This window comes from Pipra filicauda, unplaced genomic scaffold (assembly GCF_003945595.2).
Source record: "Pipra filicauda isolate LSUMZ 115617 unplaced genomic scaffold, ASM394559v2 scaffold35_size7292922_pilon, whole genome shotgun sequence".
Taxonomy (NCBI): Eukaryota; Metazoa; Chordata; class Aves; order Passeriformes; family Pipridae; genus Pipra; species Pipra filicauda.
In genome coordinates this window covers 4714610-4731631 of record NW_024104487.1, presented here as the reverse complement: position 1 = coordinate 4731631, position 17022 = coordinate 4714610, and the positions used below count along the sequence as shown (strand labels likewise).

At 38.5% G+C, this 17022-nt stretch overlaps 1 protein-coding gene across 3 annotated transcripts in view; it reads left to right on the top strand.

Annotated features, from left to right (window-relative positions):
- Positions 1-16074, top strand: part of FAM169A (family with sequence similarity 169 member A) — a 39706-nt gene extending 23632 nt beyond the window's left edge. For 2 of the 3 annotated variants that reach the window (XM_027709975.2, XM_039384515.1), the window contains 6 exons: positions 2144-2262; positions 4325-4379; positions 4748-4886; positions 8005-8170; positions 9009-9215; positions 9979-16074. In XM_027709975.2, the coding sequence (XP_027565776.2) occupies positions 2144-2262; positions 4325-4379; positions 4748-4886; positions 8005-8170; positions 9009-9215; positions 9979-10512 (1220 nt within the window). In that variant the 3' untranslated portion in view covers positions 10513-16074. The remainder of the gene's footprint in view (positions 1-2143; positions 2263-4324; positions 4380-4747; positions 4887-8004; positions 8171-9008; positions 9216-9978) is intronic. The other variant, XM_027709976.2, reaches the window with a different exon arrangement.
- The last annotated feature ends 948 nt before the right edge of the window (positions 16075-17022 follow it).

The following is a 17022-nucleotide window of genomic DNA, read 5'->3' as shown; positions in this document are numbered from 1 at the left end:
CTGGTTTGGGAAAGTGTGATATAGTCAATTTGCCCAGCCCCTCCATATTTATATTTCAGCCATCATTCTCTGTGCTACAGAGGTTTTAATCACTTAGTGTGTTTAACTGCAGTGCATGTTTCACATTTATGGGTAACCTGTGCAGTAGTGTCCATGGTCAAGTCTGCCCCTGGATCATGTGCCCATTTGTAATTTGCATCTTTTCCTTGATTACCTGAGGTGTCATGGACCCACCAAGCTGGAAATAATTATGTTGCCAGTCCTGATCCATGTGAGCCACTTCAATCTTAGCAGCCTGATGCATCTGCTGATTGTTCTGATGTTCTTCAGTGGCCTGACTCTTGGGTATATGAGCCTCTACTTTCACAACCACAATGCTGTTCACCTAGACAGCATTATCTTGCTGCAGTGTGGCAGCTCAGATGTGCTGCCGGTTGCTGCTAGTTGCTGCAACCACCTCCACAGGGCATTTGGCACTACCCATGAGGCAGTATAGAGCTAAGGTATTGGCCATTTTTCTCATTCAGAAATGACTCAAATCAGCTGGATTGCCTTCGCCTCTGCAAACTGTCTGTATTTACCTTCTCCTTCAGCAGTTTCTGTGACTTGTTGTAGTGGACTCCATCACTAATCCTTTCCTACAAATGTGGCAGAATCTATCAATAATCAAGGCATATTGCTTCTTATTTCCTGGCAATTTAATATACAGTGGGGCCTCTTCAGTACGTGTCACCTTCTCCTCTGGTGACATTCTGAAATCTTTTCTGGACAATCCATGAACACTTTCAAGATTCTTGGATAACTGCAGTTTCCTATTTGGGCTTATTGTTTGATCATTGATTGACCCACTCCATGCAGCATCAGTTGCATGATGTGTGTAGAGGAGACCCTTCCTTTAAACATTCCACCCAGCATAGGCAACCAGGGTGCCAGGAGGAGCTGTGCCTAAGTACCAGTCCCTTCTGAAGCAGCTTGAACCCATTTGTATGTTGCCACTGTCTCTTCTTCAGTTGGAATATGGTGGGCTTTCTGTCTTCTGTGTCCCTAACTCCAAAAACTTAGGGGTCAACCTCAAGTCTCTCCTTATGCTTTCTCTCAGAAGCCCCAGGCAGGACCATTCTCCCTGGCTGTAGAGTAGAGCACAGTTTTTATATCTTGCCCTGGCATAGCTGGCCCAAGGGCTACAGCATGAACTGTTTTCCGTTTGGTTGGTTCAAGGGCTTGTCATTGCCCAGGGCCCCATTTAAAATAGTTCTTCTTCTGGATCACTTGATAGAGAGGGCTGACAATCAGACTGTCATTTAGAACGTGTGTTCTCCAAAAATGCACAATGCCTAAGAAAGCTTACATTTCCTTTTTACTTGTTGGTGGATACATTTCTATTATTTTGTTAATCAGATCTGTTGCGATCTAATGGCATCCATCTTGCTGTTTTGTTCCCAAAAACTGGATCACCTGTGCAGGTTCCTTGACCTTACTTTGTTTTATGGCAAAACCATCTTTCTCTCTCTGTAGTGGTCCAGTTGCCGTGGTGACATGAAATGTCTTCCATGAAGAGATAACCCTTTCTTCATGCTTGTCAGGCAACTAAGTGCCATGCCTACTTGTCCCACCAGTAGGGTGGGAAGGAGCATCTGCAAAAAATATAAAACATCTGAGTTGAGACAAGAACAGTTCAGTAATTGAAATAAAATTAAATATAAGCGTGATATAATAATAATTGTAATGAACAACAAAACCAGAGAATTAAAACCCAAGAAAGAGAATTGGTGCACAGTCCAGTTGCAGTAATTAGACCCTCCCAATTTATATACTGGGCATGACATTCTGTGGTATGAAATATCCTTTTGGCCAGTTCAGGTCAGGTGTCCTGGCTTTGTCCCCTCTCCAGCTTCTTGTGCACCTGCTCACTGGGAGAACATGAGAAAAAGTTCTGAAAAGTTCTTGAATTAGGGTAACCACGTTTAGCAGCAACCGAAGCATTGGTGTATTATCAACATTATTCTCATGCAAAATTCAAACCACAGCACTGTGCCAGCTGCTATGAAGAAAAACCCCAGCTAAATGCAGGGCAGATGGTTAATTTTTATGTAAAAGTACTATATTTTTCTGTTTCCCCATTTCCTCTTTTAAATCTTTACAGCAGAGGCCTCAAAGAAGGAAAATAACAGTTTGCAAACAGAGGATAAGCTTAGTCAGTCTGCAGTATCTGAAGCAAGTGGACAGAGGACTGAGAGGACTGAGCTAGAAACACAGCTAAATGTAGGTACACAATCTGTTACCTCTTTTTTTTGATTGCGTTGTTACTGAAAAACAAATTGTGAGAAATTGTTTTTGTCCATCTCATTATAACCGAATTGGCTCAAGTCCATACTACATATAGAACAGACAAATGCTTTTATTACTTTGTGTGTGGGTGTAGTGTTTCCCATTGATGTAACATCAGTGACTAAGCTGGGATTAAAAATACCTTTTTTATGTGTGTGTGGGCAGGTGGGGTTTCCCCATGAATGTAGAAAGTCTGTGCCTGCAGCTGTCAGGGTCTGTAATTTGAGCTGTTTAATAGCAGATTACGTAAAGGAGATTATTTCAACTGTCTCTGAGATTAAACTGTCTAGAAAGGCTATGTGTAGAGGTGCACATTCACGTCGTAGTTCAATACAATGGAAAGTGTTAGGTTTGCATGTGTTCTGAGACCACACAGAATGTGAATGACAAGAATCTGTAGCTCCAAATACCATGGGCATGGATGTGCTTCAGGACTGTCTGTAGTAGTGACATGACCATGCTTTCATAGAAGTCAATGCTTTAATTAAAAATGGGAAATGATGGCTAAATTAATACTCTCAGCTACTAAGATCTAAAGTTAGATTTGGAATGTAAGTCAAATATCCCTTTTCCTAGTTGAGAAAATTAATATTTTCCAAAGCAAAACTGACAGAAAAGTGTTGATGTTTTCAATCTCTCAATAATCAGAAGCTGTATTTCATTCGTAACAGTTTCTGAAGCATCACCTCTGAGTTCTAGAGTCAGATTCCAATAATAATCCTATCAGCAAAATGATCTAATAAAATGCATGATTTGGTTGTAGAGTTATATGGATATACTTGGAGAAAATAACAGAGTGATAGTAGTTCCTATGATTTTTATCGCTGTGACATAAGAACTAGCCCTTGTCTCTTGGCTCCAAATCCTCATAGTTTGGTAGAATTGCTGGCATCTCTATAGTTGACATCTGCAGTATTTATAAGCAGTTCTGCAACGATTTGAAAACTGATGGACCACCAAAGAAAATAAAACTTCCCACCTTCCCCCAAACCATGAAAAAACATACCTCAACTTTCACTTTCACCTTTCACTTAGTGCTCCCTATTTTGTGTGTTTTGATGCTAGAATAATTTGTTATTAGCTTACAAATTCTTATGTATTTAAAACTCACTTGAAACTATTTCAAATAGCAGAATATAGACTTGTCCACTTTTTGCTGGCCTTCTTGCGTGGTACTGGAAGTGAGGCTGGAAAAGTGAACCAGCATGCTATTATTGCCAGTTCCAGATTATTTCCAGCAGCTAAGAAAGAGCAATGTGCATAACTACATTTTAATGTGGACAGCTTGTACCCACTTCACTAAGTGCTGAATCCTCAGCTAACTTGCAGAAAAAAAATCCAAGTGTTGGGATGATGTGGAAGAATGAGAGACAAAAGAGCTCTAGGGAGAGGGAACTCTGACTCTTGAGCTGACTACGCATGTAACCTGCGTTACTGCTGATCACTAATTTCTCTTTTTCTTGTCACATCTCTTTTTTTTTTTTTAACATAGGCTGCTATATTCTGTTTCATGTCATGACAAAAATAAAACTTTAGAATATAATACTAGTATAAAAATAAAACTTTGCTGTTAAATTTTGCCACCTACTGTATTGTAGTCCCTTGGGTTCATGAAGAAAGGGGGAACAAACATTAAAAGACTTCTAGCATTTAATTATGTGTACATTTGTGATTAACAGAATTGTTAAAGAAAAAAACTTGGCAGCATTGTTTATAATGACAGGTCATTTTCAAGTCTTATCTTCTATGCTGGAGAACGGAAGTAAAACACAGAAAAATTAGTCATACATGACACAGAGATAATTCTAAAAAAATTAAGATTTGTTGAGAGATAAGACACTTAGATATAAATTAAGAATTATTGTAGCTGCTGTTCCATGGGATCATTACAATGAAATAGTGATCTAGAAAGATGTAACCATAGGTAGGAAGATGAAGGTATTTTAGTCAATTCAGAAAATTTTAGAATAACATTAGCTTTGCTTTTGCTTTACAGGCTAACTCGCAAAAAGGTAAAGAATCAACAGCTGTCCATGCAAGCACATCTGAAGGTACAAATAACCTTCATTATCAGTATTGCAGTTAATGTAGATCAGTAGTTTTACAGGCTCTTACAGCTTTCCATCATCCTATAATGATCTGTAAAGTGTATAAAAACACGTTCCTCTAAGTGTATAAAAATGCTTTCCTCTAAGGTGCTGAGGCTCAACTCATAAACCTTCTAGAGGAAATCAGATAAAACTGTTATGCATCTTGATAAAGGTATTATTCAGAAAAAAAGTACCACAATGAAATGCTGTTTTAGTTGGACTCAATTTCTTTAATGAACTATTGGGGGTGGAGAAATTATATGCAGATCTTAAACTGAATTTGTTCAATTTAATTTATTTTGGGTTTTTTTTGGTGTTTTTCTTCTAAGAGCCTTACACAAGTCCTGTTCCTGTCTGGACGCGAAGTGGTCAATTAAAACGTCAGAGTATAAATAAACATAGACAGCAACCTGGATCTGAAACTTCCAAAGGAGATGATGAAAATGCTCTTCCTGCGTCCAAAAGCAGGTACCAGAAGCCTGGATTGTACTGATTTCTTATTTTGTTGCTTGGGCAGTCACAAACTGCATCAGTGTCTCAGAGTGTGCTACTGGTATTTCTGCTGCTTACTTCCTATTTAACTTACTTGATTTTAAAATTACTGAAAGTAAAGTCTGATGTAAAAAAGAAAAGTGAGGCATCATCTGAAAGAGTGACTGCAGCAAAGTGTAATATCTCTGAAAGCTCAGCAGATACTAGAAATAAGAAGTATAGAAATAGAACTAGAAATAGAAGTAAGAAAACAGTGAGGGCTGCGGCTGTTCTGTTACAACTGAGTCTGCGCAATGGTAAAAATCTCTGTATTCATACAGCACAGTTTCTTGTGATAATGTAACTGGACTTGTATCCACAATGCTGTGTGCGGTCTTTGAAGAGGTGTCCCTTCCTGACTTCTTGTTATGGTGGCATGTTGCAGTAAAATGAAATCTGACTGTTTATTTTAGGAGTTGATTATTGCTTGTCACTTAATAACAAGGATTATAAGAAACAGTATTTCTTCAGATAAAGCTCTTTGTTTATATAAAATTTTAAACCATTATATCTAATCTTATATCCTGAAAAAAAAAACATCTCCAGTTTTAAAGTTGTTATCCTGTGGAATAATTGTCAGATGTGGATCTGAAGAGTAGTGTGGCTTGTGTGCCTTAACAGTTCTTACAGGACAGGGCTTGGAGTACTAATTTGCACTGGCTTCCATCTGGAAAGCAAAACTGTGTCTATTTGAGTAAATAAATAGCCTCCTCTTCCCTTACAGGCACACTGCCCACCCCAGCCTGCTCCATGTGTCTCTCCCTGTCATTCTTTTCCAAAGAAACCCACTGCAACCCTGGAAACCTCTTTTGAAGAACCTCAAGACAACCTGATTATTTTCTAGGAAATCACTTAAACTTGTTCCATTAGGTTTCTTCAAACAAAATTAGTTGTGGGTTTTTTACGTGAAGTCAAAGTCTTCAGCTAGACACAGCCTTATTTTTGTGTTTAAACTACTCTGTGGTTTTAAACTACTCTGCTGTATTGCTGTGCTGCATTGTCAGTGGGCTGCCCTAAGTTGGTTCAAAGAGGCTAAATGGCACTGTTCAATGCTGCCACAGCTTGAGTAATGCTTTGCCCTGTTACCACTAATATTTGGTTATGTGAGAGGATTAGCCTTATATTCAGTATTGTTAAAATTTTTGGGCCTTGCAAAATTAAGCCAGTGAGGTGCTGCTGCTCCTTTGAACAAGATGTGTAATATGGTGGTTTTGAGCAGAGCTAAGGGATATCGTAAAGACAACAGAATGGGATTTCAGCTTGGTTCTTTCTTTTCACGCACATCAGCAAGTGAAACAGGGTCTTCTACTGGGGACCTTCCTATGGAGTGTCCTCATCTCAAGACTAGCATGTGGGCATAAAACCCCCCAATACTGCCTTTACTATGAGATCACAAAGCAGACTCCTGCAAATCTATTGCATGCGCTTTTTTCTTTGTTTGTATGTGGTAGTTTCAGTTCATCTAAACTTTATCATCTCAAAAGTGAGAACTGAATATTTGAGTTAGTGTTACTGCCCATCAGGTGCATCAGCATTTCATCTTTAGCTTTTATAATTCCATGATTTTAAACCGTTTCTACAGTGTGTCTAAGAGGGGTGGAAGCAGCTGCTGCTTTTCTTACCCCTTTGTGGCTTTCAAATATGTAATGTATTGCTACTTTCTAAATTTAAAATAATAAACTTAAAGAAATTTCTGACTTCTTTCCCATAAAATGGAAGTGAGATAGATATTATCATTTTATAATTGCCAAAGCAATTTTCCTATTGATGTGGTTTTTTTTTTCCTAATGAGGAGTTAGCCGTTTTTAGATGCCTTTAGTTCTCTTGATTATCTTGATTCTCATTTCCTATGGCAAGCATGTGATACTGCACTTTATAAATGGTTGTGGTGGGTTGACCTTGGCTGAATGCCAGGTACTCACTAAAGCCACTCTCTCACTCCCCTCTGCAACTGGATAGAGGAGAGAAAATACAACAAAGGGTTCATGAGCTGAGATAAGGACCAGGAGAGATCACTTACTGATCACCATCATGGGCAAAATAGATTCAAAGTGGGGACATGAATTAAATTTGTTACTAACAGGATCAGAGCAGGAGAGTGAGAAGTAAAATAATCTTAAAAACACCCTCCCCTCACCCCTCCTTCATTCCAAGTTCTACCTCCTTCCCTCAGAGGCATAGGAGATGGGGAATGGGTGTTACAGTTGGCTCATCACAGGTTGTTTCTACCACTGCTCAAGGAGAAGAGTCCTTCCCCTGCTCACATGAGGTCCTTCCCACAGGACACAGTCCTTCACGAACTTCTCCAGTATGAGTCCATCCCACGGGCAGCAGTTCTTCACAAACTGCTGCAACGCAGGTCTCTTCTCCATAGGGTGCAGTCCTTCAGGCACAGACTGCTCCAGTGTGGGTCACTCACAGGGCCACAAGTTCTACCAGGAAATCCTGCTCCAGTGTGGGTTCCTTTTTCCATGGGTCAGCAGGTCCCTGCCAGGACCCTGTTCCAACCTGGGTCACAGCATCCCTCGGGCATCCACCTGCTCCAGCATGGGCTCCTCCACAGGCTCCAGGTGGCTTTCTGCATTCCCATTGTCCTTCATGGACTGCAGGAGCACAGCTGTTTCACCACGGGCTGCAGGGGAAGTTTGACTCTGGCTCCTATAGCACCTTCTCCCCCTCCTTCTCCACTGACCTTGTTGTCTGCTTTGTTGTTCACATGTTCTCACTCTGCTCTTATCTGGCTGCAATTTTCATCTATACAATAACTTCTTTTCCCCTTCTGAAATATCTTATCACAGAGGTGTTACTGTCATTCCTGGTTGGCTCGGCCTTGGCCAGTGGTGGATCTGTCCTGGAGCCACTTGGCATTGGCTCTACTGGACATGGGGGAAGCTTCTGGCAGCTTATCACAGAAGCCACCTCTGTAGATCCCCCGCTACCAAAACCTGGCCAGAGAAACCCAATACACTGGTCATGAAAGAATTTCCCTGCTGAGATCGCTAAAATTATGTATTAATCTAAAAGATTAAAAGATTTATTTTAATACCTGCTGCAGGCCAGAACTTCTTGCCCACACATCTGAAAGCTCTGAAGACTTGGTAGAAGTACCTAAGGTGGATACTGTTGAGAAGGATGAGGAAATAATTGTTGAAAACGAAGGCCAGTCTGTGTTAGAAGCGGAGCTACATATATCACCCCCTGAGAAACAGAATGAGAAGGAGGTGAGCTGGATGTAATAGCAATAACAGTTTGGAATACAACTACAATTTCTTTTAAATATGGTCCTTGCTGCCTTGATCCATGTGACTATCAACTCTTTGATTTTTTGCACCAATGCTTCATTAAGAAATGTATCTGAGAAGCTTACACTAATATAGAATTAGTTTCAGGGAATATTCCACTGTATCTATTTTGAACAATAGAGTTCATAGAATCTTCAATAAGGTGAATTTCTAGCTTATCTAGCAACCTAATTTTCTTCATTGATTTCTCCTAATCAGAAATTCCAGAGAAATGGAGTAAGGTCAAGATCTGATCCAGTATCACTAATTAAAAAAAAAAAAGTCTATGTGAAGAAGCCAATAGCTAGTCTGCTTCGATGACTTCTCTTGGCTCTTTCTACTCGTCCCCTTAACACTTGCCTGTTCTTTTATCTTCAACTTGTTAATAGCTTGAATTTAAATCTCTGAGTACCCTTTGTGCCTAGCAATGCCTCCAAGGTTTTATGTTCTTACTCATGGGTGAGAAAGTCAATCTTATGTTATGTTGGGTTCAAGAGGTGACTTCAGCATGCATGCGAGATGCATAAAAACTGATTGGCTTGGCTCCTAACAGTGTAAGCTATGTAGAAATTTAGTGCAGGTTACAACACCAAGCTACTAGTCTGGTTAAGATAGCTACAATGCATTAAGTTCTACCTTCTTAGTACACATTTCTAGGTACCTGAGCTATCTGCTTCTCACATTAAGCTGCAAATTTAGGTCACAGGATACACCCACTAGTGCTGGGGAACAATAGCTGGACATAATCTTGACTTAAAAATGTCATTTATTTTTTTAGGAAACTCCATCAGAACCTCTTAATGGTGAGGTAGCAGAAGAAACTGGTAAGACCTCACTTATGGCTGAAGAGGAAACAGCAAATGAAGTTCCGAGTGGCGAGTCAAAATTGCAGTCTGAGAGTCAAGGAAAAGAACCCTTAACGCTGTTTGTTCCATTAATCCTTGAGTCTCCAGCAAAATCTTCAGAAGACACTGTATCAGAAAAGGTGAGATAAATGAAACAAAATGTGAAGTAATTTTTCCTTTAGAGTGTATGTATCTTGCAGGTTTAAGGTTTTTTCTTTTGTTAACAGATAGAAAGTAGCCCCTAATATGATGTGAAATTATCGGGAGAAGCAATTATTAGGCCAGATAATGTAAATCCATAACGACAATATACTATTATTTCTGTTTCAGTATGCAGAATGGGGACATATATACATGTGATAACCAAAAAGAAAGATATGTTTGCTACAGTTTGCCTTGGCAGTAATGAAACTGCTGTTTCTCACTAAAATATTAGTTGGGTATGAGTGAAAAGCCACATCCTTATTTTGTCTAGCAATTCTTGCCTGATTAGGTGTACAAGTAATTAATTACTGCTAAAATACCTTTCTAGAACACAAGTTTTACTGGGTTTTGTTTATAGTGCAAATGCAGATTGTTATATGCTAGCAAAAATAACTGTATTTATCTAAAATATTTTTTTCCCCTGGGATTAATTTCAGAATGCTTTTACTGTGCCCGAATACTCCTTTGAATAATTTGAAAATTGGAGAGTAACTCTGGTTACCAAATGCAAGTCACAAAATAGTCTGTTTCAAAAAGGAGGAAAGGACTGACTTATCGAATGTGTGTGTAGTATTAAAAAATGCTGAATGCCAAAGTGTCCTCTGAGGTCGCTAGCTAAGGGCAATTGTTGTTCAGCCTCTTGTATCTTCAATTAATTGTCCCTTTGGTTGTTTTGGCACCCTTTCCCTCAACCTGCAGGTTTTAAATGAAAATGATTCAGAAGTGATGACTGAAGAAGTTACATCAGTAGAGAAGGAGGGCATTGGAGAACAGCAAGAATCTGAAAAGACCACCACTGAAAATGCATCTGCTTCAGCATCAAAGGAGGATCTCTCTGACAATAGCCTGCCTAACTCTGTGGTAACTGAAGCAGCTGAAGAATCTCTTTCTGAAAACTTACCTGCCTCACTGGAAGTTCAAAATGAGGAAACAGGGCACAACTCACAGGAGGCCCCTGTTGCCTTGAGTCAGAGCTCTTTGATAGTGGTTGAACTTGAGGGTGTTTCTTTTCAGCAGCCTGCTGGACAGGAAGGACAGAAGAACCAGTTGGAAGAGCCCTCAGAAGAGTCTACAGAGCAGACAGATCACTACACGCAGACAGTGGCAGAGAGGGCTGCTGACAGCAGCTCTGAGGAAGCAGAAATTGAGGTACCTGTTGTAGATCGGAGAAACTTGCGAAGAAAGGCCAAAGGCTATAAAGGTCCACCCAAGAAAAAAGGAAAGCCAGCTTAAAAATGAAATATTGATTGTTAATTCATCTATTTATAAGAAAGCTATTTTGTGTAAAACATTAGGGTGTAACTAAACCATATCAGGCACAGGACATGTGTGTTTAAAATTCTGCGTTGGACTTCCTTTTGGGTTCATCACCTTTTCTCAAGATTTAATTTTTAACCACTAGACATTGCAATCTTCCTTCATAGTAAGAAAGTAAATAGCCAGTCTCCTCCCTTCATAAAGGATACATGCTGAAGAAATACAGTTATGTTATCAAAGGGAACAGTTTGTGTATTTAAGGTGGCGGTCTTGGAAGAAAAATGCAGTGTGAAATCCTGGCCCTGTCAAGGTCCCTTAAATTCTCATAGATGGCCATGATACCAGACATCACTCCAGATACTGTTTTTTTTTTAAATAACTTTGTGTTCTCTACTGTGGAGAGAAGCAGAGCAAGAAAAATCCTTCCTTGCTTCTTGTTCCCTTCCCAAAGGTTTTCTCATATGAGATTAAAAGAATGTGAAATTCCATCATTCTAGGTCTCAAAATATACAAGGTGTAGCTCAGTAGATCAACACAACATAAGCATTTATCTGTCATGTGAATCACTTGAAACAGCTGAGTCAGTAGAAACACAGTGCGGTATCTGCCACAGCTGATTCTGGTAATGGATTTCTTGTGTGAAGATTGAGATGCCTATGCCGTAAACAATTTGTGGCTTCCAAAGCAAGCATTTTGATAAGCCTAAGTTTTTCCAGAGTGTATGGAGTGTAGACTACATATGGAATCATTTCAACTGCCTTCCTAACTACTTGCATGTGTTGAGTGGATAGTTGATTATTTGTCGCATTACAGGAAAAGGATATGACAACTTTTGATCTTGTTTTGGTCTGAATGGAAGTGGTTCTTTGTTTTTTCCAAATACTTTGCTAGTGCTGTGGGGTAACTATTAAAATGTTGTGTCTGCCAGATGTGTGACTCTTGAGAACACTGACATTTCAGATGGTTATGACATTCATTAGCGTGACTATTAGTGGGTGTTTCAGCAAATGCTTGTTTGCCAAACTTCCATGCCTTTAGGAATGATCAGGTGATAGCTTGCAAATATTTCTGATTCCCACTTTCTTTTTCTAACCTGAGTGTAATTCCTAGGATGATAGCTTCCCAGTTCACAACTTTTCTTAAAAGCAGCAACCAAACTCTGCTGTTTGCAGACAGAAATAAAACCAGACTTTCCATGCATATTTCCCTTCTGAGGTTCTCCTGACAAACCATGTTTAACTTGTTACACTTACCTAAGTTACTCCTTAGTTTGCTATGTGTTCCTTTCCAGTAAATGCAGCTCCTCTAATAATGGGTTAAAACCTCAAAAATAAAAGAACAATGATTCTAAGAATGGGAAATCACACACCACTTTTTGTCCTGCTTATATGCCTTTTCCAAGCTGAGTGAACTAGTCTTTCACAGTGTCTCAAAAATAGAGGTACAGCTATTCAAGGTTCACCTGAATAGTTGCAGTGCTGTCTTAACTTTTATCCTTTTATGAAGCTCATATAAGAATCTGGTTTTGGACTTTTATGCTTACAGAGTTTAACTCTATTTATAAGATATTTTAAATATAAGATACATTCATGCTATTTCCTTTAGCTGATGAAATGCCATGCTCCTTTTGAATCTGTTAAGAGCAGCTTATAGAAAAAAAATTTAAAAATATGTTTTAAAACTAAACTTTAAACCTAAACTTTAAATTTGGAGTGCATGAGATTACTGAGTTAAGTTTGAGTTTCTTGAACTATTGCATGTAGCTATAATATCTTAGCCAAGTACACACAGGTACTCCTTACGAACCCCGTCACTGAAAAATATTCAAGATATTTCCTGATTGTGTGCAAACATATTCAGGTGAACGTTAAGCATTTCTAAAACTTATGAAACTTTTTATATAAAGCATATAAGACAAAACTTTTGTTATCGTCTGTATGGTTTCTCTTTTACTGCTGAGATTAATTATATTTTAAGAAAGAAGTGGCTAGAAAACACATCTCTTGCATTGCTAAGAATTTGGGATTTGTGAGGACTGGTGGCCTAAAAAAACAGTGGTATACAGTATATTGCAATTCATCTTCCATTTTTAGGGCAAGCTTTACTGAAGATGAATCTGCTGAATCCTTCAATTGATATGAATATATCCACTTTCAAAAAGTTAAGGATTCTTTTCCTTATGAAAAGTGAGCTCCAGTTATTTCAGTTACTCCTAGGTGAATTTTTGATATCTGTGTTTATTGTTTATATTCCCAGTGAGGTTGGAAAACTGTTCAGGAGAAGGTAATTTCACTCACCTGGCTTTTACTTTACATGGCTAAGTTGGAATGATTTCAGTTAGATATTTGCATAGTGAGTACAGAAAAAAAAAAAAACACAACCAAAAAAACCCCCCCCAAACCAAAACCATAAGTATTACAACATTATGATATTAAGACAGTCTTGGTTTCTAATGAGAACAGTCAAATTTCTGATCTCATTTCAGTGAGTCAGTTTTAAATACTGAACTTAAATTCACATGTTTAAAGTATACTCTTGAGTGGATACTTCTGTAAATCTGGTGTACCTGGGATAATAGCTGATGGCCAGACTTTTACATACAGAGTAGGTAGTTGGGGTGCAATTGGAAATTCAGATAACCAGCACAGTCTTGAAAAATGGACACTGTTCTAATTGTGATCACAGCAGTACTTTGAACCAAAGGCCACATTTTATAACAACTTCTTTGGCATCAATCATTCTGCAGTAAATACGGAGTAGGAAAATCAAATACTGACTTTATTGTTTTTATGGCTGTACTGATTGTCCCACTGGAACAGTAGTTCAATAACCTATGCATTCTGTTAAATTTATAAAAGGGAACGTGTCTGACTACTGTATTGATTGGGGTGCTTTATCTTGGGAAAAGCAGTGGTTTCTAAGCTTGGAAATTTTTTTTTGTCTATTAACTATCTTATTACCATCAAACTCTTAAATAATTTTTAAGATCCTATTGCACCAGCAACAAATGATTAAAACATCAACTTTATACACATTTGTAACAAATGTTATTACAACATGCTGTGGAACTAAGTGGGTATAGTGAAAGCAAGCAGTATTATTTTAGAGCTTTATTTAGGCTAGGAATGGAGCTTAAAGAACATTTTGTGACTTCAGCCTTGCACTTAGATGCTAAATGGTTTTGTACTTGAATCCAACATTTGTTCAGATGTCTGTCTTGTACTGCTTCTTGCACATTCTCTCTTGGTCAGTTTTAATTTCATGCAGAATTGTTGTTTGCTGTTCTCCTGTTCCATAGCCTTTTACATGAAAATGTATACATCTTACTTCAAAAGAGCTTTAACTTATTTTAGATTATGTTTGACCTCGGTTTGCTGCTTTTTTGTACCATTTCATGTGTAGATTTCAGTAATCAAATTGATCATTTACAATGTCATTGACACGACTTACGCAACAAATAGGTCTAAGTTTCAGCTTCCCTGCTCTAAGTGACTGTTCTAAAACACTATTTCCAAGGGGATATACTTCTTAATTTATTTTCACAAATGTGGTGTTAGATGTTTTCTAAACTAGTGATACTGTGTTTATAAATCTTATGAAAGATATCTTACTATTGCATAGTATTGTACTTTAGTCTTGTTAGTGTTAATATTTCCTTTTTTTAGTACTGCCTTGGCTGCTTTTGAAATGTTTGAAGTAGTAATTAAACTATTATTTTGTGATTTTTTTTTTACTTCTGCTTGGTTTTTAGTATTTGAGTCCTTTCTGCTATACAGGAAGCACATTTTAAAGTGGTTCAGTTCACTAGAACTATTACTTTACAATCTGTCTACTACAAAGGAGTTCTAAAACATCAAAGGTTATTAATTGAAAAATCTTTCATCAATTAAACCGGTTTTCTGTAATTAGCTTATGCAACAGACCTTTTTTTAAAGTAGCAGAATAGGCTCTTCTGTATGTTACAGTGTGGATTCTGCTGTTTATATCAGTTATGCAAGATGATGTAAACTTAGCAGTTATTAATGGAGTTTGCTATAGACAACCAACTAGAAATGCTGTAGTGCACTCCTATAGTGTAGTACATTAAAATGCCTTAATAGCAGTAATTGTTGAGCCAACAAGTCATGTGTAGGTGTCAGTAATCAAACTGGTCATTTACAGTGTCATTGACATGACTTACACATAGCAACAAATTGGTCAAAGCTTCCCTGCTTTAAGTGACTATTCTAAAATACTATTTCCAAGGGGATATACTTCTAAATCTATTTTCACAAATGTGGTGTTAGATGTTTTCTAAACTAGTGATACTGTGTTTATAAATCTTATGAAAGATGTGTTACTTTTTTAGTATATAAATATATTTATAACATAAAATGTAGTAAAGTTTTTCAAGACAGCTGTAGAAAATTATTCTGTTCATGTTGTTAATGTCCAGTAAAGGGTAAAGCAACAAGAACTTAAATGGAGGGTTATCTGTTCTGACAAAATGCCCTCTCTTCAAGCAAATAACTTACTGGCTTGTGACTCTCTCTTATTTTCAAATCACTTGTCATTTACACAAAGTAAAAATCATAGTAAGTTACTAAGTCTAGATGAGGGCAATGTGTTAAATTAATTAAACAGTTTGTAACAGAAGGCTCTGTGGTATAGTCAAACTACTGCCTCTATCAGATCATATAAGAGAAGTTATGATGACAGTATACAGGCAGCTAGCTTGACTTCCTGACCAGAGTTCCAAATCTGAAACATGACTGAGGAGCATCTGTGATAGAAGAGGCTGAGAGCTGCAATTGTTCTGCCTAAAGAAGAGAAAGCTCAGGAAGGTCTTACATTGTGTACAGATACCTGGGGGGGAGGGGGGTGTATGTCATGAATGATTCTTTAGGTTGCCTGAAGAATCACTGTCAAAGGTATTAACAAAAGCAGATTTAATAGAAATTTGCAAAAGCATGATTTAACAAAGTTTGTTGGTGAGATTTGCTCTATTACTTACTAGATAGATGAAGCGTACAAAGGAAAATAGAATTAGAATCAATCTGAAATTATTTACAGAGATTGAAGATGCCAAAGAGTAAGGGAGATGCTCCTGTTGAGTTATGAGGTTCAGAGAGCTCTCCGTTGCTTCTATATATGCACAGAAGGTAAGGACTGTTGGTAATAGCACACTGTGAGAAAGAACAGGATGTGGCTGGAGATGGCATATCGAGGTAGGGCAGCACTTTTCCAGGAAAAACGTCCTTGTTCTGGCTCCTGGGAATAAGCACAACACAGTACAGAGCAGGTGCAGGAATATGGCTGACCTACCCCCGTGGCTCCACAAAGCCTGGGTGCACATGTGCCACAGGACGTGGACACCCAGTCAGCTGCAGCAATGCTCGCAATCCCTCCCTCCCTTCCTAATTCACCTCTCTCTCTGTGTCTCTCTCTTCCCATTTTCAACTTTTCCTTTATCCAAAACCACTGGTGTGTGCTTATACTAGATCTGGGACTAACGTGCTAACTGTAATTTACCAATAAAACTTCATAAGCTTTTGTGGACCCTCTGACTTTTGTCGTTCCTTTCAACCACAAGCACCTATGAATCTTGGGTGCTCCCCTCCCCTTAAGGGTGGGATGCCACAGCTTTCTAAACTCCTTATGGAGTGTGACTGAGTCCAGTCTTAGTTCCAGACTTGGTCAATGGTTTATGTATTAAGAATTTGGCAGCACTTAATCGTTGACTATTTAACCATTTACAAAGTGATTCAATAGGATTTACTCAACAGTGACTTAGTTACAGATTTGACATTGCAACAGTTACACTGTACTTGCTATATAGGGTGTTTAAATCAATTCACATTCACACGTGTGTGCTTATATATATATATATATATATATGTATGCATACACATGCACGTATATATATATACAAATTTACCTGCTAAGATTTCCCTTGAGTTCAATGAAATGCTCATACTGAATGTCTTTACATTTCTCAAGGGGTGAGGGTTGAGCCTTGAGGAGTGTGGAAGGCTATCAGCCTTCATCAGCTTTTGGCAACAGCAGTGGTCCTCTTGAGTATTGCGAACTCTCACACTGGTGAGCTCTAACAGGTTTTCCACCCACAGGGAGATAACGGTCAGCCCACTGTGGCCCAGGAGAGCTCAGAAGGCCTCACTTAGGACCACTGTTTATAGGATTGCAAGATGACTGGCTTCAGTCATCTGTCACTCTTCATCCTGGCCATAAGTAATTACTGGAATTTTTCAGAAGTCCGGTAGTAATAATATTGTTCCACACTGGCTATGATTCAGGTAAGTTATGGTTAGACTGTTGGGTATGGCTGATCATCTCTTATCCCTCTGTGTGGTTAGGCATCAGAAGTTCCTGTTTATGGACTGTTTCTGGTAAGCTCAAGGGGAGCTTAACTGTGCAGGAGCCACTAATGGAGGCCAAGACCTAATGAGATCATAGAGCAGCCTGAGGAGGCAGCAGAAAGGCACCACA